The 27,580-nt window shown below is 44.1% G+C and overlaps 1 protein-coding gene across 7 annotated transcripts in view; it reads right to left on the bottom strand.

Moving 5' to 3' along the window:
* Positions 1-25,495, bottom strand: part of MLLT1 (MLLT1 super elongation complex subunit) — a 32,968-nt gene extending 7,473 nt beyond the window's left edge. Inside the window, exons 1-9 of one of the 7 annotated variants that reach the window (XM_040537177.1) lie at positions 23,820-24,453; positions 23,588-23,696; positions 21,816-21,996; positions 18,502-18,584; positions 9,801-9,944; positions 8,080-8,205; positions 5,655-6,200; positions 1,922-2,018; positions 994-1,105 (exon numbers count right to left, since the gene is read on the bottom strand). In XM_040537177.1, coding sequence (XP_040393111.1) covers positions 994-1,105; positions 1,922-2,018; positions 5,655-6,200; positions 8,080-8,205; positions 9,801-9,944; positions 18,502-18,584; positions 21,816-21,996; positions 23,588-23,617 — 1,319 coding nt within the window. In that variant the 5' untranslated portion in view covers positions 23,618-23,696; positions 23,820-24,453. The other 6 variants (XM_040537179.1, XM_040537180.1, XM_040537174.1 and 3 more) reach the window with 6 other exon arrangements.
* Positions 25,496-27,580: the final 2,085 nt, after the last annotated feature.

Raw genomic sequence — 27,580 nt, 5'->3', positions numbered from 1 at the left:
ACAGAGTATTTGCTCAAGAGAGGCTTGTTAACATCTCCATGGAGAACCCAAGCAATAAAAAAATGTATCTATTTAGTGTTTCTGCTATGTCGTGACACGTTTGAGATTTCACAGAATCACAGAACGGCTGAGGTTGGAAGGGACCTCTCAAGATCATCTAGTCCAACCCCCCTGCCGAGTAGGATCACCTAGAGCATTCACCTAGATTTCCTCTTTATTCTCATGCCATACAGAGGAAGGTATCCTACTTTTGATGAGTTTGAAAAAAATATTTATTACCTATCCCCTTAAAGGTAAAAAAAAAAAAAAAAAAAACAAAACCAAAAACTCTAAAATCTCTCAGTTCCTGTTTAGCTGATAATGACAGAGTGCAACAGATATTTTTGGTGAACACAAGCACTACTTAAAATTTGCAGCTGCTATCTAGGCCAAGGCATTTGGTTTCAAATATTCAGCCTAAGACTCCAGATTTTGGCTGCATCAGTGTTTCCTGAGGGGAGAAGGATGAAATTCAACTATTTCCATTGACTAAAGCAGGAAACAGCTGTTAACCAAGTCCCATAGGAGTCAAGTAACCAACTGCCTGCATGCGCCATCAGTGAAGACGCAGCAAGAAGAGCGCACATGCCGACAGCCTCCACAACACTCCTCTAATCTCTGCAGATCAAAGCTGTCACACACCATTCAGCTCACCAGAGATCTGAAGATGACAATTAGGTGATTATTTTAAGGGGCTCAGTCACCAACACCTGCAAGCTCAACACACACCACTTCCCAGTAGCTCCCTCTTTCAGCTTCAGTGATCTCTCCTTATCCAATTCTGTTCTCACCCTGCTGCTTTCATAGACACATCTGCTCATTCGCTTCTTCTCTCCCGCCTTCCTCTCATGCACAGCCCTGTCACTTTGATTCCTCCAAATAGAGGGCATGCAAAAATACCAAACATGGAGGGCAAAGAGACAGCAAACATCTTTCTTCGTGATTTGGTACCACCTGGAATCCCGGCTGACTGGGTTTGCTTTGACTGCTGCCTCTTCTCCGGAGGAGCTGTCGTCATCATCCGACTCCTCCGACTGCAGATCTTCCACCATGGAGCGCAGCGGGCCTAGGATCAGAGGGGAGAAAGCAAGTCAGCACTGGCCTAGGACACATGGCAGAACTCCACGTGAGCTCCCTGATCTAAATTGGATTAGTTATCGTTACGATCAATCAAGATTTCTTGGGAAGAATACCCTGGTATTTTCATTTTGCACAGAGAAGTTGCCAAAAGAACACATTCTAATCTCAAAAGTCAAGCAGAACTGACAAACATCCCGATTTCTGTAAAGTGCTCTGTCCCACCATAACCCTCCCACTCTCTTCTGCAATGAAAACAAAAGGACACGTTCTTCATGCATTTGGGGACTATTTTAAATGTCACTCAACAGACTGTATCTGTAGTAATACTGCATTTGTTAGGGTTAGAACACTTATTATTGCCACAGTACATCTCTTTGGATTATCAGTGGAGAAATCAGAAAAAGACAACCTGTTATGCACTCGCCAAATGATGAATGCCACATCTCTAATTTTTAGTAAAACATATATGGCATTGGAGGAGAAATTCTGATAATGCTATAGATCAAGCAGCAACACACACATTTATAAACTGAGACAGAAACCAAAGTCAACAGGGAGAAAGCCAAATCCAGAGAGATACCCTAGTCATAAATTAACTGCCCAAACAAGAAATGTACTTGTTCATAACTACACTATGACATTATTGCCTTTTCTTGCTGAAACATCACAGCTTCAACACACAGTTCCATAAAAGAAAGCGTATTAGCCTTGTATATAGCACTGGGGAAACAGATCTAATTCTCATGAGCCTTTTAATATTATGCAAGGAAGACTTTAACAAATTTTATTTCTTGCAACACACCTTGACTGTGGTTCTGAGATGGCTCGAAATCAGAGTCAGAGCTGGAGTCGGAGCTGGAGCTGGAGTTGGAAGGGCTGGACTGGACAGACTTAACCCCCCATAAAAGGGAAAAAAAAAGAAAAAATCTTAACCCTTCTAATCTGGAGAATCAGCACAGAGCACAAAGCACAGTGAGACAGAAGCATTTGAGTACTCTAAAACACCATACATCACTGAATGCAATTCGCAGAGTTACAGAAAATACACAAAGGCAAGGTAAATAAAAACATTTGTGAAAACTTCAGTGCGCTGTAGCCCAGCACACTTGGGCAGCAGCATCAGAAGCTCCCAACAAAATCCTTCATGCCAGTAGTTTCAAATAATCTCAGTGATGAAAAATAGCACCTGAAAAATAACAAAGTGAAAAAAAAAACACCTTACTGTGAAATGCAAAAGATGACTGGCATGCAACCCAGCACAATTGTCAATGCTTTCTTTTAAAAAGCGTTAGTTTTTTCCAGACCTATAAGTATTTTAACCCACCGACATTCTCTGATCACCTCTTACTTGTCATTAGATGTGGAAAAGATACCTGTCCTACCGAACTCATTTAACTCCAAAATTTAAAGATATCCCAACTTTTGAGTACGCCCTCAAAACAGTTATTTCTACACTGATGTTAGTGATCCACTGGACTGTTTCCAGTTTCTTCTGGAAACCTAACAAAAACCAGCTAAACTCTTGTGAAACCAGCTCCGCTGGCAGTACTGGGCAGTAAACGCGTGAGTAAAAGAAGTGTTACAGACTACTGCTCCTAATGACATCCAGAAGCCAAGTTTTAGTGCTCTGGAAGTTTTTGAGCACAAGCTCAGCTGTTGCACAGCCTTGGCGTACTTTAGCGCACAGGACCACGAGGTGGCAGAGAAAACAAATCAACTATTTCCTCCCCGACAGCAGGAGCGACTGTTATAATCGTCTCCAAGGTTTTTACTCTCTCAGTGGAATCTAGTTTAAAGATTCTTGATGTACTGTAACAGCACAGTTCTGTTTGCTTGTTTTTAAGTAACTCCCTGGAAATGTAGCATTTCAATTCCACTCCTGAGAATTCACCTACTATTTCTGCTATCAAATCCTGATGCTAGAAAAAAAAAAAACAACTCACATTGCCACTGACCAATGAGCTTTGTTACAGATGTTAATACTGCAAGAACAATACTGTCAACAGGTGAAGAGGCACGTCTGCAGCTTTGGGCATTAATTGGTGAAAGCTGCAGGATTTTCATCCCAATACTGTCCCCCTTCCCTATAGTTTAGCACTAAAGATTAGAGTTGCATTTATTCAACTCCTACAAAAGGAAGAGGGGTGGACACAGGACGTTAAAAATAGGTATCATTACCCTTGTGAATTATTCAGTAGCAAAGCAGAATAATTTTGCAATGCCAATATCTATGTGCTGCACTCTGCAGCATACATGTTTGTCTAGCAAAATTACAGCAAAGTAAAGAGCAACGTTTTCAAGATGAGAGCGCACAGCTCCCGTTTCTTTCTCAGATTCCATCTTATCATCCTTCATTCCTGATAATCTAGCAGGTGTTCCCCTAAAAAGACTTAATGGGGCTTGAGAAGCAGAAGCCAGAGCTGTAAAGCACCCCCCCCTCCTTTTGCCATTGACTGTATTGGCTATTTCAACCAGCTAGCAGGCATCCCGCTAGACGCGCTCCGCATGCTTGGGCTGCCGTTACTGTCACCGTGATATGACAAAAGCATACGCTAACAAAAGAAAAAAGCGATCCTGCCCTCAGATCTCAGCCTCTCCCTTTTGTCAGCACTAGCATTTAGGCAGCCAAGCATGAGGCCAGATCAGGGAACTGGTCTTGATGGAAAAAAAGAATACACAAAAAGGAACAACTAACGTTCAGCAGGAGCTGAAATGGAAGGAGGAACTCCTCCAGCCCATTGCAAAGTCACACGAGCTCTCATGCCAGCAGCACAAATGAGAGCAAGACCGTTCCTTTCAACAGCAGCCTGCAAAGATGTCAACTCAAAGCAATCGTGGGGCTGCAGCCTCAGAGCATGTTGCACAATACGTTGGCTTCAGCAGCAAAGCTGATTTAAGAGTTTCCGGGCCCCGGTCCACCTCCAGCTGCTCATTCACTTTAGTGATGTGGCTTACCACACAGAGCCACAAACAGCTGTACCAGTACAAACGATGGAGTAGCAAACTGCAGCATTGGGAGCAGAAAGACCCCCCCAGGATGGAAAAGGAACTCGGTCTTCTCTGCTGATGCCAATGCATTATGCAGTTATATCCCTAAGCTTCAAATTCCACAGAAACCTAAGCTGAGCTGACGGGCAGCTGCCACAGTTCCCCCTCCGTCGCGCTGACTATTCCTATCCTCCTCCTGGGCAGGCACTCAAATAGCTCTGTAAGGCATCCAACAGACACCAGAGCTGGTGCAAGAGAGGACACAGAAGCATACAGAGCTTGGTGGGGGCAAGACAGGACTGCAGTAGACACCGTGGAACCACAACCACAGTTGGTGGTTTCACAGAACAGTCTTAACAATGCTATCAGCTTACAGCTGCATGGCAAGTCCCAAGGGACAGACACCTAAGAAATAAGGAGCTACAAGACATTCAGGCCTTCGAGAGCACCAGAGGAGAGAAGCTTGTTGTACAGAGACGAGGGGCTGATGCACTTTCAGGTATAAGGCTTAAAGCGGAGAGGAGTTGGTTCTTTTTAATCCACAAGCTTCACGCTCAATCAATCTGGAAAAATCTTTGCAGAGTAACTTAAATTAGCACCTCCCTAATAAACTCTTCTATTGGGAATCTTCTGCAAAAGCCCTTTCTGAAGTAAACACATCAATACTTACTGTATTGTGGTGCTGATTAAATCGTAATCCAAGTTGTCCCTAGGAAATTCACTCTAGTAAAACAAATCTTTCTAAAAACGGTCAGTAGTAAGCAGTTCAAAAACTCATGTGACCTTATCCTGTGAAACCTATTAGAAGACATATAGCTTCTTTAGAGTAACCAAAATATGCAGAAAAAGTAGTCAGTTTGGGTTGGGTTGTGCCTTTCAACTCCTTTTTTTGCCTTCTTTGGGTAAACAATTTTCAGAAGATAGAGGGTGAGGAATGTTCTTACTTGTAAAAAAGGAAAAAAACATTTAGACAGCTTTTAAAAATAGTAGTAGAATAACAATTTGATTTGTTTTACAACACAATTTATTTAGATTTAATGTCATGTGGTTGTATTTTGAGCCTTAGCCAATAACATTTCTCACAGGCTATGTCAGGAATAGAGTTATTTACATTTATATAATGTTTCTGAAAAAAAATAAGTCCCTAAAGCTATTCACTCAATTTCTGAATTAAGATCAGGTTCAAAAACATTATATTATCATAAACAGGTAGAAAGCCTGTCCACACCTACTATACTCTTGCTCTGTCAATGTCCTTGCAGGGAATGAACGAGATGCCATAACCTTAAACTCCAACACTTAGACAACCGTGCTTGCAGATAAACCTGCACAGCACTGCGTATCTGAACCGGGGGGTAAGCCAGGTAGCTGCAGTGATTAACACTGACCAGATTTTCAAACAGCAGTTTGTCTGAGAGCCAGCCCAGACAAGCGTGTGCCAATCTGATTCTTAGTCTTGTCTGAGGGAATAATTCTGACTGTCTTTTCATGCAGGGATTTAAGCATCGTGATGTAAAAAATCTGGGAAAGGACCAATCCCTACTCACCTCTGACTTGAAAGAAGTTTCATCTTCTGAATTTGACTCCTCCATTTCCACAGGCTTTTTGATCTCCTTGGCCTCACTTTCAGATTTTACCTTTTCCACTTTGGCATTCATCTTCTCCTTGGTTGGTTTCTTCTCTGGATATGAGGAAGACGAGGTTCTGGGAGATGTCCCCAGAATATTCTTTACCCCTTTGGAGCTACTCTTTTTTTGTTTTTTGGCACTAGGCTTTGGTGACTCCACATTGGAGGGCCTCTTGCTGGAAGACTTTAATTCCGGCTGCGGCCCACCCTTTGGAGAAGTGTTCTCCAGTTTGGTCTCCTTCACGGCCAGTTTTGGTTCCTTGAAAGCAGCTTTTGGAGGTGCCTTCTCCTCCTTAGGCAGTTTGTTCTCAGTTGGTTTTCTGGAGGAGTCCTTCAAAGGCTTGTTTTGTTCTCTTTCAAGGTCTTTGGAAGAGTTTTTGCTCTCAGAGTCTTTTCTTGGCCTCTCTCTGTGCTCCTTGGTTACTTTGTGTGGCTTGGATGCCTTGCTACTTTCCTTGTTTGCATCCTAAGTATTAGTAACAGAAACATGCGAGCTAGGTATGAAATTGAAATTCTGCACAGAATTAAAAAAACCACACTCGTATCACACTGAAGCACCTTGTTTCTTGTAGACTTACACCCACCGTTGCCAAATGTACTCATCTACCTCCGAGGCAGACATCTAGATTTCCCTACAGTTGATGGACAGAAATTGACAGTATGCACTTCAACATCTACCTTAGGACAGGATGAAACACGTTTCACAAACACGTGTTCCTTCCCATGGCTTATAAAGGGAGGCTTTGTATTTAATTCAGATTAAATCTGCAGGGTTAACATCTGAAGCCAGATAGAGGAAACCCATTCAGGTAGTGTTATACAAAGTTATACTTCACACCAAGTTTGAGGAAAAAACAATCATGTTTCTTTGATTTCTTTTTTACATTAAACACATCCACAGCAAATGCAAGCTATGGTCACAGCCTAACTTTAAACTCACCACGTCAACCACACGGCAACTTAAAAATACTCAATTCCCCCACAACTGCAAGAGAGCCAGCGCCTCTGATACTTGCAGGCATTTCATCAACTTTAATCAGAGATTTAAACAGCAGACACTGGAGTATGAACTGGACGTGCTGAGATGCAAACACGCACACACCTCTGAGGGCAATCTGGGGGAAGCGATGCAGGTGACTTACTGTCTCTTTAGCTACCGGCAATTTTCACCAGAGCTTGTGTCAGAGCCCTTTATTCCTCTTTTGTCTTCTGTTTTCTAATGCTTAATTCCTGACCAAAATTAAATCAGCCACTAATAGTTAAGTCATCCTTATTCCGTTTCATAATGTCAACATCAGAAGTCATGACTGAAGTGCCCCAAATGTTTAGAGCCTTGAAGAAAATGGGTATTGGAATTGTATTACACCATAAAATGGATTGCTGTTAGTATTTGTGACTGTTCAGACTGATAAAAGAGTATGTGATCTGCTTCAAAGCGCATTGCCCATGGATTGCTTCTCCTATGTAGAATTACAGAAAAGTGGCTTTATTACACAAGTAAAAAAGAAAACTTAAGCTGCTTCTGAAGTCTCAAGAACTAGATACTGCTGAGGCAAACATCAAATCTTGAAATCACTAGCTTGACCAAATGCAGCATATTTTATGCTTTTTCCACCACTATGCCAAGTAGTCCTAATGACAGAGGAAGTGCTGACTCTCTACTCAGCCTTGCTGCTAACAGACTGAAATCCCACAGGAATTAGAGCACAGCTTTACATAACAGTGAAAGATCCACACGATTCATCTTCAGCATTAAGGACAAGTCAAAACAATCAGAGAGGACTCAATACAACTTTATCTGCCTACTACAGTTCAGCAGGAAGATATGGCTCACCAATAATTCCCAGTCTTGGGCATTTAATTTTCTTTCAAAATGTCTTTGTAGATAAGCTTACCAAATCATGAAAAGGCTTCCTAAATTTAGAGGGCAAGTAAATTATTGATGCAGTTAACATTCTAAGTTCCAGAACATTAGCTGGTTTGGAACTGTGAGTGCATATTTAGGTACAAATTTCCAAAGCAGTTTTCACTGCATTACTCTGGTATAAAATAAGAAGGAAAAAAAAACAACTAAATTCTTACACTGACAATTCTTATTTCAAGCTTACACAGGATGACAATTTCTGTCTCCGATGACTCCACCTCCTTGTATTTACTAGGAAATGGACACCTCTACTAGGAAAAAATGGCACAGGAAAAGAGGCCAGTGTAGACTTCCTAAAGACTGAGCTACAGAGTACAAGGACAAAGTTTTCAGAATTAGAAGTAGCCAGAACGAGCTCTTATTTGTAGGGTTGTAAGAGACTTCTTCACCTCAAAATGATGAAAAAGCAGGTTTCACTTACCTTTGACCCGTGGGATGGTTTGTTCTTCTTAGGATCAGAGAAGGCAGAGAGTGGTATTGTGGGTAACATAGGATAATCAGGACTTGGCCTTGAAACTGTTTCTGCTCCTTCTGGCATTACCATCACCTAGTAACAGAGAGGGAAAAAACTATGTATGAGAAAAGGTGAGCATACTATTAACACATGATTATACTAAGTCACTTGCTCAGTTAACACACTAATTCATCTTTTAGGCTATTTTTTCCCCACCTTAAAGGCCATAAAAGTTATTGTCTAGGCAATTCCAGTTAAGATGCTCAGTCTCAAGGCAACTCCTGAAATACTGAACATGAAAACCACAACAATTCAAAGGCGATCTGCAGCGTCAAGTACCTTTCCTAAAGGGACCTCCAATATTCTGAGTAAAAGCAGGCAACAGAGCTCTGGACAAAAACCTGTGTTCTGCTGCAAATGCTCTTACTTTGCAAACAGGTACCCACGGAAATCTGGAAGGAATGAGCAAGACTTCACTCGTTCGGAAAAAAAAGAAAGAAAAAAGTAGACCTTGGGTATCTCCCTTGGCAAGATCTTAAGAAGAAGTGCTGACCTCTATGAAACAGCTTTCCTTCCTACCTCCCGTATATTCTGTCAGAGTAACCCTATGGAAAAGTTCCACCAAAAGTGATTCACCATTGAAACAACTTAATACTTAAGGAACACAATTATGAGCTATTAAAATCCTAGAGTGTAAATGATTTTCTAGCCATCCCATGGCTGAAATAAGCGCCATCTTCTTCGTGCCCAATACAGAAAAGCACTGGCATTCCGAGGAAGATCTGGAGAGATCTGCTTGGAATACTTACTACACTTGAGATTTATTATTGACAAACTTCCCCACTCTTTTTTTTTTTTTAAATTGTTCAGGTTAGAAAGATATTTTTTGGAAGAAAGTTTTGCCAGCAGTTAAGACCATTTTGAATAAAGTCCTTAAAGAAAACAGAATTATGCATTACTATATATGGGGTGTTTCAGAGTCATGACAACCTCTGGTTAAAAACTTTATGCACTACGTGGCCTTTACTAATTTACCTACATCTTGTAGTTACTTAAGGATAATTTCTTTAGTCTATCACGGCATATTCATTTCCCAGAAGTAACAGTTTACCCAACAACTATGTGTAGTAACCCATAACCTTATCATGGCTTCAAGAATACAGCTTTTTCCTCCCACACCCATTTTTACTCTAAGTTCTATAGCACTTTTCCTTACTTTTTAATTAGCTAAGCCACAAGCAGCCAAACCCAGCTTTAGAGGACATTTACTGACCAACAAATGCTATCTGCTGATCTTTCCTGTGGCAAAGATTAGTAAGGGATACACTGGAAGCCTCTCCCTTTTCTACACAGATAGAGCTCACGACACTAGGAAGTTCAACGATAACTGACTGCCTGATGGACATCATGCAACACCCACAGATCTCCATTTCCAGAGTGGCTTTACTGTTTGGATGTTAAAAGTGATATTTAAATTGAAAATAAAGTACCACCAATCACAAAAGCAGTGGCTTCATTCTGCTTCTAGTGCTGCTCCATAACCAGGAATAAAAACTGGCAGAGGTCTTTAAGTGAACGTAGAAAACTATAGCTTACTTGGCTGCAGGTAAAAAGAAACCTCAGAACAAAACTAAATCACACAAATTTTAACAGAAAGTCTTCAGATCTCCAGTTCCTCTGGCACTTACCCCTCCAGCCCTAATAAGTTTGCGTCTGAATTCCTTGGTGGGGTTGTTGAAAGTCAGTTTCTCACAACGAAGGTGGTTCACTGGTGGATTTCCCTCCAAATTCAAAAACAGGTCGTATGTGAAACAAACCTTTTTCGGCTCCTCCTAAAAACAAGACAGACTTTGGGAAAAAGGAAGAAGTTTGGCAAGCACCCTACATCAGAGGATGCAGAGAGTCGCTCCTGAGAATCTCAAATAAACCACCAAATAAGTGTTGCATTCATAGTTTTTCATCATGAGATCAGAGAGCTTTCCAAAGCTGGAGAATAAACCATTTGTCCCTAAAACAACCACAGTTAACATACCTCTCACCAGAAACTCAGGCATGTCTTTCCACTGCAAAAGAAATGCACAGAGAAGAATACTGACTGACAATTACCTGTTTAAAGGCACTGACTGACAATTATCTGTTTAAAGGCACTCACATAATCCCTGGAAAGCAAATTCACAATCTTTATCCACTATTTCGCTTTCACTAAAATTCAGATCTCATCTTCTCTGGGAAGCAACTGAACTATAACTATCAATATTATGAAAAACAGAATCCTTTATTTAGGGAGGACAACTTCTGAACTCACAGGATCTCTGTGGGTACTGAGAAAAGATTAACCACAATTATAAAAGGATGACTCATTTTGTAAAATCCTTTTCAATATGCATATTGCAGGAGTTGAATGGGAAGATATCCCAGGCTTTTGAACTTTCCAAGGGCACTTTCACTGAAGAAATCCAGAGTTTGTATGCATGCTGGGGATCATTCGCGCCTCACTGGTTCTGTTCCACCTGCTGCAGAAGCACAGCAAACACTACGCATTCGCTGTACAGAAGACTGGAAATCCCTTCCTTCCCACCCCCACCCCCAAAACTGCAAGTATTTCATGCTACTTCTGTATTGCAAAATATTGACACGCCATTTCCTAGTGTTTTCTTGCATTCTGCATTTCAGGACGAAAACTCCAAAGTGGCAAAACAGACTCCCCTGTTACAGTACATTCAGTATTTACATGAATGCATCCCATATGCCTCATTCAATGCGCAACATCAAGCAGCTGCACAGCAGTCTTTTCCACAATTCATATCCAGCAGCTCGATTTCCTGGTGCAGTTGCATTGTTGTATGGGAACAGATGCCGCAGGCTTCCAGCCCAAGCCATTAGATTTGCTGAAAATAGGTTGAAGCGTCAAACAGCTTCAGACCACACCAATTCCTGCTGTTTGCTCGGGGGATGCCAGCATCACTAAATAAGCCATTGCTTGTACCAGCTATACTCCTAATAATAAAGTGCTGTAACCACACCTGGTTTACATCAAAATCAGTACCATAAGCCCACCTGGGAGTTAAGGTCTTGCATCCTAACTTTCCAAACAGGGGAAGGCAGACATCTAAGCAGCCACATACAATAAGAGAAGTCTCACATTAACAAACAAGAGCATGCTACCACCACAAGGGTCTTCAGAATGTCTCTTGGAAAAGTCCTGAAGAATCCACTTGTACTTGAAAGTGTTCAGTGTCTGCTAAAACATATGAATGGGAAGAAGAGAATATACTTGCCAAATACATCGCCTTGTCATTTTCTTCTTTGCTACAAGGACTGTTCTCATTAACTGCATCATTAGGGAGCTCTGCATGTGCGTGCTTACACTGGAGTTAAAACAGCAGCTGTAGAGGGTCCCTCAAAGTCTAATAAACTTAAATGAAGGATGACTAGAAATTCAAATGTGGCCTAAGAATTGTTTCTAAAACGTGTTCCTAGCTTACAACATGGAATTGATTGATCTCGGATATATTAGCAAAAGCAGGCTTTAGTCAAAGGCTGTTATGGCACGTTATCAGAACTCCGCTGTGTCGTTTGCCTGTTTGCTTTCAGAGCAGGAGAATGGAATAGAAGATTAATTCCCCTTTTATCTTAGGTATTCCATTTTTTATACGGACTCTAAAGTATCAGAGAACTTCCCAAATACGTACCAGACCTCTGTGATGAGCTTCCACTTATTGCAAAATTAAGACACTTTTTAAACGTGACTTTCTCCAACTCTGAGATCATGACCCTTCTGGGAAGCAAGCCCTAGCCAAGTACCATGATCATTAAAATATCCTTTGTATCGTCTCAGGACATCAGAAGCCCCCCATCCAAGTGAACAGTTAAGATTACAGCACTCCTAAAAGAACAAGTACAAAAGTCTCAAAGCTAGAAGCTGCAAATAAACATTCTTTACTGCCTTCACTGACTGCTAATGATTACAGCTCAAGGCACTCCAAAGCTTAACCCATCCGGTCTTCCCTCAAAGGTTCTCCCCTCTAAACAACCATTAAGAGGGGAGGAGAAAAAAAAAAAAAAAAAAAGAAGAAAGCCAAAGAAAATATCCCTCAATTGACCTGGGCCCACACATCCTCCAACTTTAAACAGAATGCCACACTGAATCCACAGCGTCACACTTCAAAATCTTTTTGAATAAGATGTTGGGATCCACACATCCTCCAGGCAGTTTGTTTGCCTGCTGCAGCGCCACTTTCTATGCTCCTGCTTGAGCATAATCTGCATAGGAGAGCCACGCTTTTTACCCTTCCACGATTCTACCTTCTCATATTCAATCCTTGTTGTTAAGTAAAACTAAGAAGAGGAGAAACTTAGTTCTTGTGGATATTTCGCTGCCTTCTGAGACCGTAAGCTTTTCTAAAGGGCCTTACTTCCAAGAAAGGCTTTAGAAAGGACAGGAATTTACAATTAGCAGATATTGCTGCCTTTCAGGTTAAAATTCAACGGTCAATTTGGGTGTGAAACGGTTAACCTGGCATGGGATGTCTGAGTAAGGCCACCCTGAACCTCAGTGTGTATCTGCTCCTAAATCTCAGATGCGAGGGAAGAAAAGAGAAGCGTGTAGTGCTGAGTGAGGGCCCAGCCATATCTGCAGCCGCTCTAAGTTTCCCTCCATCCACTGAATTCTGCCTGCTGCAGCGCCGATCTCCAAACCTGAGCACATTGTGCTTTATTTTTACTGTTTTCCAGCTTCCTGTCTGCACCGACTGCCAGTGCAGTTACGAATACCGGAGCAGCTTTAGTTTTCTTTCGAGTTCTGAAGTAAGGGGTTAAAGTTCTTTTGGCACTTTTCGTAAGAGCAGGAATTTTTCTAAGTCTTTTGTTAAAATTTCCTTGTCCTGTTTTTAAGGCAGGGTGTGCCCTTTGCCACTTAACACAAATCAAAAGAATTTCACTGGTAGCGTGCACATAAAGCTCATAAATCACTTTTAGAAAGCCATAAAACAAAATTATCTACAAAAATCTAGCACACCAAGGAAGCAGCCTCATGGTTATTCAATAACCATAACATCTAACAGGACTTCCCTTTTGCCACAGATCCAGCCTGACAGAGTCATTTATCCGTAACCAGTTCATAACGTCTGTATAAATGAACCCCCAGCCTGCACAACCCGTCTGACTACTCTTCCCTCCCGCTTTAGGACAGGACATTTAAAAGTGAATAGAGCAATAGACATTTTTAAAGCAAGTCGCCAGCCTTATGTCGCGCTCTGCTGGCAAGGCCATCCTTATTTTATTAAACCCTGTAAAACCTCACAAAAGATAACAGAGGACAGCTTTTTGGAACTGTCCCCCATTCAAAGCCAATTGCTTTCTTTGAAAAATCAGGAAAATGTACTCACTGCTCCAATACAAGTATTTAATAATCTACCAGCTCTTACAAATCCAAGATACGATGCTGGCACAGTTGGGAAGGCTGCTGGGTTTGACAATGCCTCCTTGCCAGGCACTGCAACCTCTCCAGCGCAGGAACAGCTGTGTCGATGTGCCAAACACTGGCTACAGACACAGCACGGGTGCTTTTGCCGGGACAGATGGAAGAATGGATGCACTGATAACACCTATCATCTTAGGCTGGAAAAATTTTTTAAAAATGCATCGCTCAGCTGCACACAAGGAAGCGCTTCAGGTTTGCTACGTAAGGTGATACAGACCTGAAAGATGGGAGCTTGCATTCAAAGCACTGACAGTGACAAGTTTTACTCCGTCCACAACTTACAGCAACCGTGAGTAAACAGCAACAGGCGAAATCGCCGCCTCCTCTCCTCAAACCTGCACAGACCCTGCCCCCGTAACACAGGGATTTGAAGAAAATCAAGCGCTTTGCCTAAATACAGGCATTTCAGCAGCCTTCCTCAGGAGTACCGGACCAGCTAACACCTTTCTGATGGCACAGCCCTGATCCTCGTCTGTCTGGCCGTATCTGCACCCATACACAATGTCTCCACTGAGCTCCTACTCTGAAAGACAGGATCAAATAATTTTTCCCTTCAGTATTTTACATGCATTTTACATAGCACTTTCTCTGACTACTGCAGAATGGGATAAGCATACATGTTTTTATTCTGAACGTAACTGGAAGAATCAAATGGATTTCTCTGCTGTCCTCACGTGCCTCCCTTTTCACTACTGAAAAAACCCCTAGGTTACATGTATTCCGTTAGGTAAATGCTGGAAGCCTTCTCTCTCATCTTGCAATGGGAAGGTCCTGCCTATAACAGGCTTTAACACATCTCATCCACGTTGTGTTCGAATAGCCTGCCTTACATTAGAACAACATGAATGCACAGAGAAGACCTAATTTCATTAGGACGCAAGAACGTAACAGTGACTGAGTACCAAAGTCAAGCCTGTGCTACAGCCTCCAGATTAAAACGTACACCACTATGAGAGATGTACTTGGAGACAACACCGCTGTGAAAAAAAATCCCAAGATCGTTGAAATTGGGTGGGGAAGAGAGAAGAGTATCAGAAAAACAGCGACGTGTTTATTGTACCCAGCTTGTATTGATTCAAGCACCAGAAGCCACTAACAGCAGCCCTCGTTACAGAAAGAAACACAAAGGATTTAAAAATAGGAATAACATACTAACATTTCAGTCCAAAAATTCCCAAGTGATCTAGCATCACTAGTCAACCCTGCTTTCAAAAATCTTTATTATTTAACCTGCTAAGATCCTGCCATTTATTTCCCACGTTGAGCTGCAGAGGCTCGAGCTTGCAACCAACTCCGGAGGAGATCGCAGGCTGGACGGCCTCTAGAAGCAACTGGGACTCTCCAAAAGAGCCAAATACACAAACTCCCAAGGTTCAGAGCAATATTCAAGTATTTTCTGCAATTCTGACAGCAAGACCGAGAAAACACCTACTTAACGAGGAACTAAATTACAGCACAGGAAGGCCAAACACATGCCAACAAGGCCTAACCACATTTGTACAGGAGGAGAACAGGCTCTTGCACCTTTTCTAATCCTCTGCTGACACTTCCCTGTCTGACAGAAAGGCATCAAAAGCTCCAGCAGGGCCAAGAGCACTGACTCTCCTACTCCTAACAGGCAAAGAAGTATTCTAGCACAGAGGAGTGCTAATGGGCAGTTTTATGCAAACTTGCCTAAAGAAAATCCCTGATGAAGTTCGCTAAAACCATTCTTAATCCAATCTTAGTAAAAGTTTCTTAGCAGTGAGCATGCCCGTGTTTCTTTAGCCAAAGCAAAGAGAATGCTGGCTCTGACAATCACTATTTATCATCCCAGTACCAAATTAGAACGGAGAAAGGAAACTGCTAAGAAAGGCAGCTTAAACTGCAGAAAAAAGTTTCAGCCAACCATGGCAAAGATCAACCTTCAAAGATTATTTCACTCCCTCTTTAAATCCTTTTTCTTCTCACCTTTACAAAGCTAAACATGCATCGATAAACAAATCCCAAAGCCTTTACAGCTCTTGTTTCAGCTGAGAGGACACACTTCACTCATCAACAAAAACGTGCTAGAATGTAGGGAGCATATGGCCCGAGAGAACCGCCCGCCTCGTCCTGTCCGGTCCCCGATAAAACACTGCATCTTCTATCCAATCCCAGAACCAATCCATAATATCTACTTGAAAAGACTTAGTCAAGGATAAGTCCCAAATGCTGTAATCAATTCAGAACAATATATGCTCCCCACACAACAGCTGATGCCCACCAGTGTCAACAGGTTTACAGAGATCAGGGTGAACATATGGCCTTTAAGTAGTAAATACTTATTTATATGGTGCTTTAATGTCGCGTTCTTCAATGGAGGAGAAAACGAACTGTACTCTAAGCCTTTGCCATTTCTCCTCCTCTTTCCCAAACATTTTAATTTCTACTCTATCCCAGTCTTTGCAGCAGCATTCACCTCATAGTTTCCTTCAACCCCACTCACTGAAAATAATCACCCAGCTCTTTGTATTTCAGGTCAGTAGCAGCACCGGGCAATAGCTGTTGGATGAAACCGATTCTTCACATTGGGCAGCTTCTAAACTTCCAGCCATCACAAGTACCGAGCTGAACTTCCAAATGGGCAGAGAATACAACATTTGCTGACACAGGGATGGAAAAATTACTATAAAGAAATAAAAGCAAACTTCAAGTAACTTCAGTATAGCTTCCATATTTCAACCTCCTGGCTGAACCCAGAAACATTTCTCTGGACAAACGATGTGCTGGGAGACCGAAGCTATCACGCTCTCCCTCAACCACTGCCTGCCCCAGTCTAATACTGGGACTACTGACAGAATTAATTAATTAGTTGATTGATTAATTACAAGTGGAAGAGAAATTCTCCACAATATTTGCATGTGAAAAATAGGACAAAGGTAAGTGTTTCAAAGATGTGTAGTTTCAAGGGTAAATTTACAACTAAAGCTATTTTCCTACCTACTTTTCACATTTCTGAAGACCAAAATGCCAAAAGCCTTCTCCCAAACTAACTGCTGCTTCCATTGTTTCCACTACAACAGAGGCAACCTATTTCCCTTATTTATAAAAGCCACCATATCCCTATTGCTAGAAAGAACAACTATGCTGTCACGTGTTTATAGAAACAATGAGAAGTGATGACCCCAGCGTGTGTGAAACCAAGTTATCCTCAGAAAAGCTGCCAGTTCCATATTCTGTGAGGAGCGTATGAATACAGGGAATGGAGAGAAAAAAGCACACAAACGCAGACAGTCAATACAAACAAGTGCACCTACAGGAAGATGCAGGAGAGGCAGAAATGAGAGAGAAGGATCTGAGGACACGTGAAAGGCAAAGCCACGGGAGACCCACAGGAAAAGGGCAAGTGTGAGAAAAGACTGGGTGAAAAAAGGAAGGGGAAAAAGGTAAGAGTAGAAACAAAGCATGTCGCCCATCACAATCATTAGAGGTTCCCATTGCAAACAGCACAGAAATGCTCCTGGTTTTTGGTCGAGAATGGAAAGGTAGATTTTGAACCTGAACTGAGACAATGTACAAACTACTTTTAAGCTTTTGAGATGTGTTTTTGTTGTTCTTGTTTTGGTGGGTTTTTTTGTGTGTTTTTGTTTTTTATTTATTTTATTTTATTTTTATTCATGTCAGTTTTCAGTGTGTGCCAAAAAAGCTGCTTCTGTCAACAACTTCCATCCCCTACCCTTTAACTGCCATTTCTCTTCACATCCTTTTGGCTTACCCCGCCCACCCAAAAGAAAGTAGCAGGCAAAATGCTCTTGTAGTAGTTGCTCAGTCTCATTATTCGGCTTGTTACAAACTCAGACTCGAAGTGGGGCAAAAGCAACGTAGTAGACCAAAAAAACTCCTGATTATTCACAAATGACACCACCAGAGTGTACTGTGCTAGATTAGGGCAAGAAGAAAACGATAGAAACATCTGCAGGAGGTATATTCGGAAAGACACTGAAGCCAAATAGAATTATTATAAATGGTCTGCTGTATGCATAACCCGGGGCTTGTTCTAGAGGGTCGAGGGGATGGGGGTACATTACCAGAAGGTGGCTTAATATTCACATTTTAGTTTATCAAGGTTCCCTCGCGGGAATAATAACCAGAACAGGTTTTTTGGTGGTGTTTTTTTGGAAACTATTAATCAAAACCAGAAAGATTAAGTATCTATGCTTAACAAAACAATTTAACTGAAACTGAACTAATACGAATGCAAGTGGCCAAATCCCTGTTTTCATAACCTTCTTCAAGTCATGTAGCGTGTGACCTCTGTGGTAAGACTTAAAGCAAGTAATAAATCCCAAATTTTAACTTTCAAACATTTGTTGGCAATACATCTTAAGATTTAAAATATTTAATGTTTTCTTTTTTTTGGAAGAGTACTGAAGCAAGACAACAATATTTTTAACACAACTGTAAATAACTCTGCTCTATATGCAAATCGTTGTCTTGGGCCAATATAAATTTTATACCTGTACAGTTATTTTAATAAAAATTGCAAAGAAAAAATCCATTTTTAAATATATTGCCAGTCAACAACATTTTAAAATGTTTATAAAATCAGCATTTTACATTGATTTACTTCCACATTTGCATGAAACACTTTAAACTGTTTTACTATTATCTGCTGGGGAGAAGCTTGCCACAAGTGGTACAACCTCTGTTCAGAATCTCTAGGACCATCGCGTTGTCCTGACATTACCTTTCTATACAATTCCATTTCTGCCAAAAGCTTTCTTTTGAAGTCTGGCAAGAGCTTCCAACTCCCAGTTAAATTCTATTTATTAGAGTAATAAAAAACACACACATAAAACAGTCACATAATTTAGAGTCTTTCTGTCAGGCAGTTTCAGTCTCTGGCACATCTCAAAACAATTAGAAGACCAGAAATCAGATTCTACCTTATTTTTGAAGTACACTTCAATGGGCATAATGAACCCTGCGTAGCCAGACTCCTCCACTTTGTAAGGGGGCTCCTTGCACACTGAAAAGAGAATATATGAATGTTAATTTTGAATATAATGCAACTTAATCTGAGCTGAAAATGAGTTGCAAGATGAGAAATGTGTTTCCGACAACTCAAGACTCATTTAAAAAACTGACCTTTGTGGGAAATAAAAAAAAAAAGCAAAGCAAAACAAGATGGTGGTCATGGGCTTAGTTAGGAAAACGAAAATCTGGTCTTAGCTCCTCCCATAGAAAGGAAACATAAAACACACTCTGTGCCAGAGTCTCTGTGAGATTCTTCCCCCTCTCCTTTTTGCAGTGATACAATTACAGTTCTGTGCTGTTCCACAACAATGTAAACTGCCAATTAAAGCTGTCTTGCAAAAAAATGCAAGAACTCAAAAGGGTAGAACTTGTACAGCGTGCAGAGGTAAAACTGACTTTGATGCCAACATTTATTCCTCAAAACCCCACAATGTGCAAGCACGTTTTTTTTTCCCCCCTTGAAATGTTCTCCTGCAATGCTTAATCTTCATAATTACGTAATATCCATACTATATGCTGCTTCACCCAAACGTCATAACAAACCTGAAGGGCACCGAAAGGCAGCGATTTGCTTCTCATGCAAGTAAACGGAGAACGGTGAAACACTTTGCCGCTAGGGTCACGGTGCTGCCTGCTGCAGATACGTCGACTGCAAAAGTTAATCACTTCTAAGAAATTAACCTCCGTGCTTCCTGCCTCAGTTCCTCCTGTTCTACTACCTGTTGTATCGGTGTGTTACTGAACCCTTCCTGTCCTCTATCACTGTGTTTCAGCACAGTGATAGCCAGCTGAAAGGATTCTCGGCGCGTTTGGCCGTGGCACAGATATACAGAACAGCTGCCAGGAGAAACACGAGACCAGCACAGATATTCTCCCTCTCAGGAACCGGATGCACTTGCATACAATTCACGTGCTACAATACATGTAAATGAAGTCAATAAATCAATTAGGGGAATTCAGTGCAAGTGTTTTTACTTTCTCTAAAAAATTCCAAGTAATCAATATGATTAAGAAACAGTACCTTAAACCTAAAGAGCACAGAAATTATTTTTCTTTAATGTTAATGTTGCTTTAATGTTTCTTTAATATTAACCCCTCTAAGTGCTCTAAGCACTTTCACCATCATACAGGTTCTAGTAAGCAGTACTGAAAACTCAACTGTGGAAAAAAGAGTGGATCTGAAAATAATCAAAATCCCTAGACTTGCTTTAACTTGAATTTCATATAAACTCCCTACAATCTTGGGGGGGAGGCACAAAATCCAAGAACCGTGCCAATATGGCATCAGGAATCTTAAGTTTATTTGCCAAGCAGCCTTCGTTCCTTTGCTGCCCTATTCTAACAAATTAAAATTACTCCACAAGCAACCAGCCAGCAGCACAAGCCTACCAGTAGATTTTGCTTCAAGTAAGACAGAATCATTTGAAGAAGCCCTTCCAACAGATCTAGAACTAGTATGCATAAGCCCCACAATTTATGGACAATCCACTACTTGGTCAAAAGCATACCAGCTTTATAAGCAAGCTTAAGAAAGCTTTTAAAACCTAGGAAACAGGAAAACTCTCTCTTTAAAGGTAGATGACACGGCAACCTACTGAGCAAAGACAATGTACTATCCCAACACAGTTGTTTGTAATAATGTAATTACACTGGATGACAAGAATTGTAGCACAGCAGACTGTAACTTCTGTTCTACAAATTAGCTTCCAGCTCAGTACTGCACTGCCTTATCACACATCAGTTTTACAGCATCAATTCGAAGAAGATATTAACATCCACACCAGATTCACATCCTTGTGAGCTGAACACCTCTCAGCTGCTTTCCTCCGTGGACTCTCGCAAATAACCAACACGGTAAGTAGCGCTAACACATCCTGCATAACCAGCCGTCTTCCAAAAACGTACTTCAGAGAACGCCCATTCCCAAGTAATTTATAGCGGTACTCCTGGGCAGTCAGCATTCCTGGTAACACTACGTAACAACAACACTGCAGATGCCGTTAACACGATCTTAAACAGATTTAAGTCCCCGCTGCTGCCGAGAAGGGCAATTCCTGCTCCTCCACCTCAACCACACGTTCCAGCTGCCCCAAGCCAACAATAAGGTTCATGGTGCTGCGCAGTCAGGAAGAGCAGAGAACTGATCCAGCACAAAGTCACATTACAATTCCGATGTTCTCCCCAGCCGGATCAGCTCCCCAGCCTTGCTGACTGCACAGCACTTACCGCAAATACATCACAGAATGCCCTGAGTTGGAAGGGACCCCCAAGGTTCATCAAGTCCAGCTCCTGGCTCTGCACAGGACCACCCAAAAATCAGACCATGTCTGCAAGCGGCATCCAAACGCTTCTTGAATTCTGACAGCTCAGTGCTGTGCCCACTGCCCTGGGCAGCCTGTCCCGGTGCCCAACCACACTCTGGGTGCAGAACCTTTCCCTCACACCCAGCCTGACCCTCCCCTGTCCCAGCTCCACGTCATTCCCTCGGGTCCTGTCGCTGTCCCCAGAGAGCAGAGCTCAGCGCCTGCCCCTCTGCTCCCCTCGTGAGAAAGCTGCAGGCTGCCGTGAGGCCTCCATTCAGCCTCCTCTGCTCTGGGCTGAACAAACCAAGGGACCTCAGCTACCCCTCACACACCTTCCCCTCCAGACCCTTCACCACCTTTGTTGCCCTCCCCTGGGCACTCTCTAGTGTGCACACACCCGTGCAGCTGGAATGTGCTGAGGCAGAGACCCCCCTTCGGCTGCAGTGAATTCTGTTGCCTTAAATACCTTAACTACCCACGCTGGCACCCTGCAGGAGTCCTCACAGCTACTTAGGGACTGATGCAGAAGTTTACTTACTCCAGTAAATACACTAGCGCCGTAGGAGGGCCACTCGTCCTTCACGTGCTTCCAGCTTTTGGTGGCCAGCATTAACAAACCACTCCCCCTTCGCCTTTTGTACCAGGAATTACCTTCACCTGTCAGTGTCTGGAGGACCTGCACATAGTAATGCTTACAGAAGAGAAAGCATCTCACCTCCAAACCTTTCATCAGAAGAAAGGTCCCATTCTCCCTGCCCTTCCTCCAACAAAGATGGTAAAGGTTAAGGCAAGTGCACGCGATGTACATTTTGTTCCTCCAGAGGAGATTTTACAAAAACCTGATGGAACAAGACAGCCCACACCGCACAGTGCTGTTTCACACCGAAGACCCAATAACCCGCCTTCAAACCTTGACTCACCTCGCTTGGGTTTTGGGAAGCTCTCATGCAGGCGGAAGACCACCCTTTCCACAAAGTGCTGGATGTCGCACTGCTCCGGGCCACGGACAAACACCATCCAGTCATGAGTGAACCCTTCGGTGGTGGGCTTTTTCCGCAGTTGGGCTCGGTGCCCCAGCTCCAATTTGACTTGAACCGTGCACTGTTTGAGGACAGAGGTAAGGCCATAAGCAAAATGGAACAGATTACGTGGGATGCCTAACGCTGAGCCCCACAGACAGAAGAGGCTAGATAACCACAGGGGAAGAATACAACAGCCTCCACCAAGAGGTTAGTCTCATTCTGAAGACTGGTGCTGGCAACCAGAAAAGATACCAAAAATAGTTCCTAGCACCACTTCACACCTATTTTTCCCCTAATATTAGCACTGCAGAGAAAGCAGCTGTAGAAGAGGAATAGGTTTATCTGCCTCACTTATCAAATAAATTGTCGGCAAAGTCTAATTGCAGAATTTTTATTTCTAGAAAGTGTCAGAGAGAGAACTTGATGTTCGCAGCTTACAGAATTCACAGCGCTAACAGAAAACTAATCTTAAAACAGGAAAAATCAAGTCACAAATTGGTGGCTTTTGATATTGTCAGGAATGCGTAATTCAGTAGAACACAGCTACAATCCTCCGTTCTTCTAAATACATTTTATTAACACACTTTCACACACAAAGTCAATGTATAATATGCCTGCACAATATCCAATACTAAAATGACCTAATTCTGATTTGCAGTCTCAAACCCTACTCTAATCAGAGAAGAACAGAAGCAGGAAAGGTGTATTCAGTGTCTCACTCACAGTTTAAAAAAAATCCTATTAAATGTCTTAAAAAACAGATTAAATTAAATTGTGAAGATGCACATATTCCTGGCGACTTCACAGTCAGAAAAAAGCAAAATGAATTAAAAAAGATGTAACAGAGGAAAAAGCAAGTAAGATTCAGACACAAGTTACAGCAAACAAATCTTAGGGCACGATTTCTAGAGATGGAATCGCACCTAAAGTATCTGACTCCTTACTGGGTTAATTTAGTGCACACACGTTACACAAACTCGACCAGCAGCACAGCCATCTCAAACTAAACAACCAAATTCAGCTTCAGTAACTGGAAGTTTATTAAAAACGGGGGAGTGGGGGGGGCTGGTTTTTAATCCTTACATCCTTCTTCACCTCAGACTTGAAAATAATGCCTTGTTCTTTCTGGCAGTTCCCAATTAGGAGAGGCAACATTATTTGTCATTATCTATAACACAAGTGGACACAGACCCAACCTGAGGGCATGACGTTAAACAATGAACAAAAACCGAAAGCTTCCCAAGCTCCAGACAAATGCTTAGGGAAAGCATTACCCTTATTTTCTCACTGAGAAACTGCAACAGAAAGCACAACCATGATTAATGCTCAAAAACCGTTTTCCGTGTCCAGCCTGACATTTTATCAGAGTATGACTTTCAGAGTAAGGTTAATACTTTCTGAAAAAGCCCAAGTCACTTAATCTCCGTACGCTTTTTTCTTTGTAGAAGGATCACACAGGAAGTCTTCAGAGTACCAGGCATCAAAGCCTGATCTCCCATATTACAGTCCAGTGCTAATTTCAACTATAAACCTTAGCACAGCCTTTCAAGCAATTATCTTTACAGTAAAATAGCCCCAGCCGCCATCCAACGCATCAACGCTAACACTTGGGGACAAACTCATCTAATCAATTGCTTCACCTGTTTTAGTGAAACATTCCTTTAGATTACCTTCCTCTGCAAGTCCTCTTGGCAGGCCATTTTCCCTCTTTTGTGCGTTAGGGCTCATCTACACTGGCTCCATCTCACTCCTGCACTAAAACCAACGCTGCATGGCCGCCTGTTCTTCCATGCCACGTTACGGAAGAAGAAAAAAGGCAAGGTGTTTGGCTCAAAGCGCCGCAATCTTTCCCAGGGTGGAAGTGCATTATGCAGAGACAGTCTGCTGACAGCCTGGGCTCACCTCGGAGGGTGCTCGTGGGCACGCTTTATTTGGGAACGTCCCACTGCTCAGGCAGGCATTTGCATCGACTGATCCGGTCTGTTCTGCAGCCTCACGTTATCAATTCCACAATTACCGTTTAAATTTTGCTACCGTTACCAGTTACTAGCCCTCTCCCGAGAAGTGCAAATGGCTGTCACTCTACAGAATTTGCCTTTCTAGTTGAAACGGCTGAGAAATTTTAGCTGAGAAACAGATGGGACTATGTGGAAGAGAACAAAATTAAACATAAAAAAAAAGAGAACTGTTTAGCTGAGAGTGAAAGTTGTACTTGCTATACTCCTCACAGATCGGGCCAATTAACAAGCTCTATGAATTAAGCCAGAAGTTGAAACACATTTGAAAATAAGATCTCCCAACATAACAAACATCCAAAGTTGCTCCACTGAAAATGGAGCGTTTCTTCTTCTTCCCCTCAAGCATGTCTCTCAACAAAGAGAAACCAGAATCCTATTCAAACGATTTGTAATAATACAAAGGAGTCTGCTTTTCAACTTAATAAACGCTCTGTAGCACGCTCTGGTATTTGTTTGATGCGCTAATTGCCTGAAAGCCATGACCAGTCCCCATTCGGTCTCCTTCGGGTTATTATTCACGGGATAGCGGGCCTTACCTCGCCAGCCCGGGGCTGACCCGCTAGCAGCCCGCACGCCAGCCTCGCACACAAAAGGCCTGCACCAGCCTGCCGTGGCGAGCCCAGGTGAACTTCCACCATTCCTCCTCCTCCTCCTCTCGCCGAGGCACCGCAGCGCCGCTGCCGGGGGCTGCCCGCCGCCACCACCGCCCCCCCGGGAAGGAACCCGGGGCAGGAACGTGCGGGAAGCGCGGGGCCACCCCCCGCCGGGGCGAGGCTGCAGCGCGGCCGCCCATGAAGGGGCGAGGGCTCAGCAACACCTCCCCGCCCCCCCCCCCCCCAAAAAAAAAAAAAAAAAAAAAGAGGGGAAGGGGGGGAGGCAAAGGGAGGGGGAGGCTGCCCGAAATGGGGTGGGGGTCCCGAAATGGGAGAGGGGGGGCGGAATGGGGGGAGGAGGCAAGAAAAGGGGGAGGTGCCCTAAAGGTGGGGGGGCAGAAAGGGAGTGGGGGGGCGAAAGAGGGGAGGATGCCCGAAATAGGGGGGGGGGGGCCGAAAAGGGGGGGCTACCCGAAAAGGGGGAGGGAGTTACCCGAAAAGGCCGGGGGGCACGATGCTGCCAGCTCCAGCAGGGGCGATGCAGTCCCCTCCTCTCCCTGTGCGGCCCCCCCCCCTCCTGGTGTCCCACCCCCCATCCCCCTATGTGTGTGTTTTCGGGGGGGGGGGGGGGAGGGAGGCGCCCAGGACCCCCCCCCAGCAGCACGGCCCCGCCGCCCCCCTCACCTGATTGTCCATGGCTGGGCGCAGCGCTGCGGGCCCCGCTCGCTCGCTCGCTGCCCGCCGCGGCGGTTCGGCTGCCGGTCGGCGGGGGGGGCCCTCGGATCTCCCCCCCCCCCCCTTTTTTTTTTTTTTTTTTAACTCTTCTCCCCCCACCCCCCCTCCCCACCCCACAGCCTCGCTGCTGCTTCCTCTCCTCCTCCTCCTCCTCGGCCGCGGCCCCTCACGGCCCCGCCGCCCGCCTCATTGTGTGTCACTCACAGGCACCAGCCCCGCCGCCACCACCCGCCCCCCCCCCACCCCCGCCGCCCGCCCCGCGGAACCGGAAACCGCCGCCGCCAGACGGGCACCCGCCCTCCGCCAACGGCAGCGCCGCTTCCCGTCTCTGGGCGGGGCTTCCGCCCGGGAGCCGCCGGCCTCCCCCGCCTCCTCTTGACGGGCGGGAGGATTGTCCAATGGGAGGCGGGCGGGATGCTGAGGGGGCGGGGAAAAGGGTGGGGCTCCCGGTGGGTCAAGCGGGGAGTGGGAGGCGGGGCTTCACCGCCCCCCTTAGCCCCCCCCTCCCCCCACCCTCCCGCCCGTCTCCCCCATCAGCCAGCGGCGGGCGCGGTGCTGCGGCGCTCTCCTGCCCGGGCCCCAGCGGCGTTGCCGGGGTCGCTTACTGCCCCCGTCCGTTAATACCCCTTAGCAGGGCGCTGCTTGGCCGCTGACCGCCGCTAGGACCGGTGTTTAGGCCTTGTTGCGTGCCCGAGCTGTGCCAAGCCGCCCCTTTGCCTCTGTCGTCCTATTCATCCTAGTCGCCGGCGGCTGCGGATCTCACCCGTTTATTAATTTCCTACACAAATGAGCGGAGAACAAGTGAAACCGCAGGGCCCGGTACAGCGGACTCTGCTGTGTGGAATGGCTGGGCAGGGCTAAGCCCATACTGGAGAGGAAGCCAGCGGCACTGTGCTCCCTCAGCTGCTGGTTTTCCTTGTTCTCCCTTCGTCTCCTTCCTCATTTTCCCTCCATCTCTCCCCCTTGTTTCTTTCTGTCTCCATTATTTCTCTCTATATCTCCTTCATTCTCCTATGTTCCCCCTCAGTCTCCATCATTTTTCCCTTACTGTCCTTCATTTTCCCTTATTGTCCCCCATTTTCCCTATTTCTCCTTCCTTCTTCATGCTCCCTTGTTCGCCATCTGCCTATTTTTCCCATTGCTCTCCCTCATTTCTCCTTAATGTCTGTCATTTTTCGTGCAATTCCCCCATTTTCACTTGCTCTACTTCATTTTTCCCCTTGCTCTCTCTTCTCCTCTTAATTACCATTAATCTTCCTCACTATTTTTCAGTCTCCCTAATTTTACCCCCAATCTCCCTCATTTTCTTTCAGTGTACCCCTTTTCCCTTAGTCTCACTTGTTTTCACTTGCTGTCACTCATTTCCTTTCATTTTCCCCTCAGTTTCTCTCACCACCCCTCAGTGTCCCCCATTTTCCCTCAATATCTTTCATTTTCCTCCCTTTCTCTGTCATTTTCCACTTGATCTCCCTCATTTTCCCCTCACACACCCTCACTTTCCTTCTTAATCCCCCATTTTCCTTCAGTTTCTCTCATTTTCCCTCAGCGTCCCCCATTTTCCCTCATGAGCCCTTATTTTCTCCCCTTTCTCCTTCATTTTCCTCAGTCTTCCTCATTCTCCCCTCACACACCTTCAATTTTCCACAGTGTCCCCCATTTTCCCCTCAGTCTCTCTCATTTTTCCTCATTAGCCCTTATTTTCTCCCTTTTCTCCTTCATTTTCCTTTCAGTCTCCCTCATTCTCCCCTCACACACCTTCAGTTTCCCTCAGGGTCCACCATTTCCCCTCAATGTCCCCCATTTTCCCTTAGTGCCCCCCTTTTTCCCTCAGCATCCCCCATTTTCCCTCAATAGCATTCATTTTCTCCCCTTTCTCCTTCATTTTCCTCTCAATCTCCCTCGTTCTCCCTTCATACACCTTCAATTTCCTGCAATGTCCCCCATTTTCCCCTCAGTTTCTCTCATTTTCCCTCATCAGCCCTCATTTTCTCCCCTTTCTCCTTCATTTTCCTTTCAGTCTCCCTCATTCTCCCCTCACACACCTTCAGTTTCCTTCAGGTTCCCTCATTTCCCCTCAATGTCCCTCATTTTCCCTCAACAGCACTAATTTTCTCCCCTTTCTCCTTCATTTTCCTCTCGGTCTCCCTCATTCTTCCCTCACTCACCTTCAGTTTCCCTCAGTGTCCCCCATTTTCCCTCACTTTTTTCTCATTTTCCCTCAGCGTCCCCCATTTTCCCTCAATAGCACTCATTTTCTCCCCTTTCTCCTTCATTTTCCTCTCGGTCTCCCTCGCTCCCGCCTCACACGCCTTCATTT

Source organism: Cygnus olor, chromosome 26 (genome assembly GCF_009769625.2).
Source record: "Cygnus olor isolate bCygOlo1 chromosome 26, bCygOlo1.pri.v2, whole genome shotgun sequence".
Taxonomy (NCBI): Eukaryota; Metazoa; Chordata; class Aves; order Anseriformes; family Anatidae; genus Cygnus; species Cygnus olor.
This window is presented reverse-complemented; position numbering and strand designations above follow the sequence as displayed.